Raw genomic sequence first — 5,000 nt, forward strand, 5'->3', positions numbered from 1 at the left:
TGCATCTGATAACGGGAGTGACAATAAACACCAAGAGATGCTTGCGTCTGTTAGCGAGAGCGACAGTAAACACCACGAGACGCTTGCGTCTGATAACGGGACTGACAGTAAACACCACGAGACGCTTGCGTCTGTTAGAGAGAGCAACAGTAAACACCACGAGACGCTTGCATCTGTTAGCGAGAGTGACTAAACACCATGAGATGCTTATGTCTGTTAGCAAGAGTGACAGTTAACACCACAAGATGTTTGCGTGTGATAATGGGAGTGACAGTAAACACCACGAGACGCGTCTCTTACCAGGAGTGACAGTAAACACCACGAGACGCTTGCGTCTGTTAGTGAGAGCGACAGTAAACACCAGTGTAACATATATCTATATGATCTACCAGTGTAACATATATCTATATACTCTACCAGTGTAACATACATCCATATAATCTACCAGTGTAACATATATCTATATAATCTACCAGTGTAACATACATCCATATAATCTACCAGTGTAACTATATCCATATAATCTACCAGTGTAACATATATCCATATAATCTACCAGTGTAACATACATCCATATAATCTACCAGTGTAACTATATCCATATAATCTACCAGTGTAACATATATCCATATAATCTACCAGTGTAACTATATCCATATAATCTACCAGTGTAACATATATCTATATAATCTACCAGTGTAACATATATCTATATAATCTACCAGGGTAACATACATCCATACAGTCTACCAGTGTAACATATATCCATATAATCTACCAGTGTAACAAAATAATTATTCTGCAAATTAATTCACCGTGTGTGTGTGTGTGTGTGTGTGTGTGTGTTGTAGACCCAAATGCTCCAGATCTATCAACTACAGACCCTCCTGATATGGACAATGAGATCAAAAATCCAACAACTCGCCCAGTGAGAGACAGAGAGCGATACCCAGAAGGCCCAATAATGCCTGGAAACAAAGGTGAGTGTGTGTGTGTGTGTGCGTGTGCGTGTGTGTGTGTGTGTGTGTGTGTGTGTGTGTGTGTGTGTGTGTGTGCGCGTGCTCTTTTAAGTGTGTTTGTGCACTCTTTTAAGTGTGTTCTGAGGTGTTGCGAGAGAGGGAAACAGATGGAATGATGGAGAAAAGACCTGATTTGGTCTTAAACCAGACAAACCAGGATCAGATGTGCAGAAAAGAACACACACACACACAGTCTTGTATCACTGTCTTTGTGTGATATTTTGTGTATTTCGTTAGTTTGTCTTGTTGGGACGTTGAGTTTGGGTTCATTATAAATTAAATCTATTATTTGTTATCTAATCTATTAACAATATTTACCAATAACTGATACGGTGTCTCATCCTAGACCCAGATGGAAGTTGAAGCAATCAGACGTACCCAATCAGACATACCCAGACATAGCCAATCAGACGTATCCAAACAGACGAACCCAATCAGATGTACCCAATCAGACGTACCCAGACATAGCCAATCAGACGTATCCAAACAGATGTAGCCAATCAGACGTAGCCAATCAGACATACCCAAACAGATGTACCCTAACAGACGTACCCTAACAGACGTACCCAGACATAGCCAATCAGATGTATCTAAACAGACGAACCCAAACAGACGTCTCTGTCTCTTAGTTTTGCAAATAAAAGCTGACATTTATTCTCCTTTTAAGGAAAAGCCCTCACAGCACAAGCATGTAGTCTCACACAGAGCCGGAGACACGGCCACACACACACACACACACACACACACACACACACACACTCACTCACACGCACACACACGCATTCCTTCTCTCAGAATAGCCATTGCCCTGTTTTGAGCAGTGAAACTGTTTTGTTCATAACTTCAATAACTCTGTCCAATCAGCTTTACCCTCACTGCCCGTCATGCATCATTATGACCCGATTACAATAACCCACTGCGTGTGTGTGTGTGTGTTTGCGTGTGCGTGTGTGTGTGTGTGCAGCGTGAGCTAATGTAGCATGCTTCCATCACGTACTAGCAGTTGTTAACCCAAAGGAGGTCCAGACTTTACAGAGGAAGCGGAGGAGGGAGAGAGAGAGGAAGAGATGGAGAGAGGGAGATAGTGAGGGAAAGCGAGAGAGAGAGAACACAAGTACCAGTTGTTTCTGGGGGTCGTTTAGGGCGAAATCGATGAGACATACGGACACACACTACATGTACATACATGAAACATTCACACATACATAGAAAACACGGGCACACACACACACTACTCACATACAGTTTAACGTAAACTTGCACACACGCACACTACTTATATAGATTCATTTAAACGTGCACACACACTACTTACATACAGATGAACTTACATGCACACACATTACATTTGCATTCAGTAACCTGCACTTCCATATACACACACACTCACATTATGCTTGCACGTATGTAGATGTGTGTGTGTAAAACAATTTTCAGTGCACCTGTCAGTACACAGTTTAAGTCGTTTCATTGTAACAGGAAGGCAGATATTTAACGTGTGTACAACACGCTGGTAATAATAAGGTGTAGAGCGGACTGACGTTTGTTTAAGTGTAAACTATATGAGCTTATGGTATAAGAACTCCTGATCAGTTATGGAAAAATGAAAATTAATTTAAGATTGCAGGTTAATGATCAGACATAAATACTGTTAGAAATAATACGATTATGTGCTCCGTTATCTTAGTAAATATTCAGAAGGAAAGTCAGTGATATCTGGAGTGTAATAAATGATGATGAGATTTACGTTCTGAATATTTACTCACAATGTGGGCTGATTGGAGGACACTGAGAAGCAAACATGTAGGCCTACAGGCTACACACACGCGCGCACACACACACACGTACAAACACACACATATGTACACACACACACACACACGTACAAACACACACATATGTACACACACACACACACACACACACACACACACACATAGCTGTGTGTGCCCTAGTGGTGGGACACTGATATGTTGTCTGTGTCAAACATCCATAGATCACTTGTGAGTTGTGAGTTGTATTGTGATTTGTGTTGTTGGTTGTTGTGAGTTGTGTTGTGAGTTGTATTGTGGGTTGTATTGTGAGTTGTGAGTTGTATTGTGGGTTGGTGTGAGTTGTATTGTGAGTTGGTGTGAGTTGTATTGTGAGTTGTATTCTGGGTTGTATTGTGGGTTGTTGTGATTTGTATTGTGGGTTGTTGTGAGTTGTATTGTGAGTTGTATTGTGGGTTGTTGCGAGTTGTATTGTGGATTGTGTTGTGGGTTGTGCTCTGGGTTGTATTGTGAGTTGTATTGTGGGTTGTTGCGATTTGTATTGTGGATTGTGAGTTGTATTGTGAGTTGTTGTGAGTTGTATTTTGAGTTGTATTGTGGATTGTTGTGAGTTGTATTGTGGGTTGTTGTGAGTTGTATTGTGAGTTGTGTTGTGGGTTGTATTGTGGGTTGTTGTTAGTTGTATTGTGAGTTGTATTGTGGGTTGGTGTGAGTTGTATTGTGGGTTGTTGTGAGTTGTATTGTGGGTTGTTGTGGGCTGTATTGTGGGTTGTATGGTGGGTTGGTGTGAGTTGTATTGTGAGTTGTGTTGTAAGTTGTATTGTGGGTTGTGTTATGGGTTGTGTTGTGAGTTGTATTGTGGGTTGTGTTGTGGGTTGTTGTGGGCTGTATTGTGGGTTGTATGGTGGGTTGGTGTGAGTTGTATTGTGAGTTGTGTTGTACGTTGTATTGTGGGTTGTGTTATGGGTTGTGTTGTGAGTTGTATTGTGGGTTGTGTTGTGGGTTGTGAGTTGTATTGTGGGTTGTGAGTTGTATTGTGAGTTGTGTTGTGAGTTGTATTGTGGGTTGTGAGTTGTATTATGAGTTGTATTGTGAGTTGTGAGTTGTATTGTGAGTTGTATTGTGGGTTGTATTGTGGGTTGTTGTGATTTGTATTGTGGGGTGGTGTGAGTTGTATTGTGAGTTGTGTTGTGAGTTGTGTTGTGGGTTGTTTTGAGTTGTATTTTGAGTTGTATTGTGGGTTGTATTGTGGGTTGTTGTGATTTGTATTGTGGGTTGTTGTGAGTTGTATTGTGGGGTGGTGTTAGTTGTATTGTGGGTTGTATTGTGGGTTGTTGTGATTTGTATTGTGGGTTGTTGTGAGTTGTATTGTGGGGTGGTGTGAGTTGTATTGTGAGTTGTGTTGTAAGTTGTATTGTGGGTTGTGAGTTGTATTGTGGGTTGTGTTGTGGGTTATGTTGTGAGTTGTATTGTGGGTTGTGTTGTGGGTTGTGAGTTGTATTGTGGGTTGTGAGTTGTATTGTGGGTTGTATTGTGAGTTGTATTGTGGGTTATATTGTGGGTTGTTGTGAGTTGTGTTGTGGGTTGTATTGTGGGTTGTTGTGAGTTGTATTATGGGTTGAATTGTGGGTTGTTGTGAGTTGTATTGTGGGGTGTATTGTGGGTTGTATTGTGAGTTGTATTATAAGGTGTATTCTGGGTTGTTGTAAATTGTGTTGAGAGTTGTACTGTGGGTTGTATTGTGTAAAATGTTGGTGGTCTTTGTTCTTCAGTTTGTCATATAATTAGAATTAGACGCTGACATGATGATGTTCTTCTTTATTTAGAGACCTCTCTTCACTTCATATTGATGAGCGTGTTGTACACACGTTAAATATCTGCCTTCCTGTTACCATAAAGTAACTTCGGGGTGCACTGAAGTAACAAGTGTGTGAGTGTGTTGTACAAGTGTTTTACTGATTTCATCCTAAACAGCCTCCCATAGTTGTTGATCCCTTTGGCTCATCTCTGTACTTGTAGTGATGTAGTTTGTCTTAGTACGCCAAATGGACACACACGCACGCACACACACACACACACAGACACTACACACATGCAGTCACATAACACACACACACCAACAAACACACCCAGTCACGTAATACACAAACACAACTCCCCCCCATACAGTCACATACCACACACACACACACACACACACACACCTGGT

At 41.2% G+C, this 5,000-nt stretch overlaps 1 protein-coding gene across 1 annotated transcript in view; it reads left to right on the top strand.

Moving 5' to 3' along the window:
- Nucleotides 1–5,000, top strand: part of efnb1 (ephrin-B1) — a 9,054-nt gene that overhangs the window by 2,614 nt on the left and 1,440 nt on the right. Inside the window, exon 2 of the mRNA XM_081719167.1 lies at nucleotides 852–980. Within this exon, the coding sequence (XP_081575293.1) occupies nucleotides 852–980 (129 nt within the window). The remainder of the gene's footprint in view (nucleotides 1–851; nucleotides 981–5,000) is intronic.

The sequence above is a fragment of the Electrophorus electricus genome, chromosome 8 (assembly GCF_041902795.1).
Source record: "Electrophorus electricus isolate QZ-2024a chromosome 8, ASM4190279v1, whole genome shotgun sequence".
Lineage (NCBI taxonomy): Eukaryota > Metazoa > Chordata > Actinopteri > Gymnotiformes > Gymnotidae > Electrophorus > Electrophorus electricus.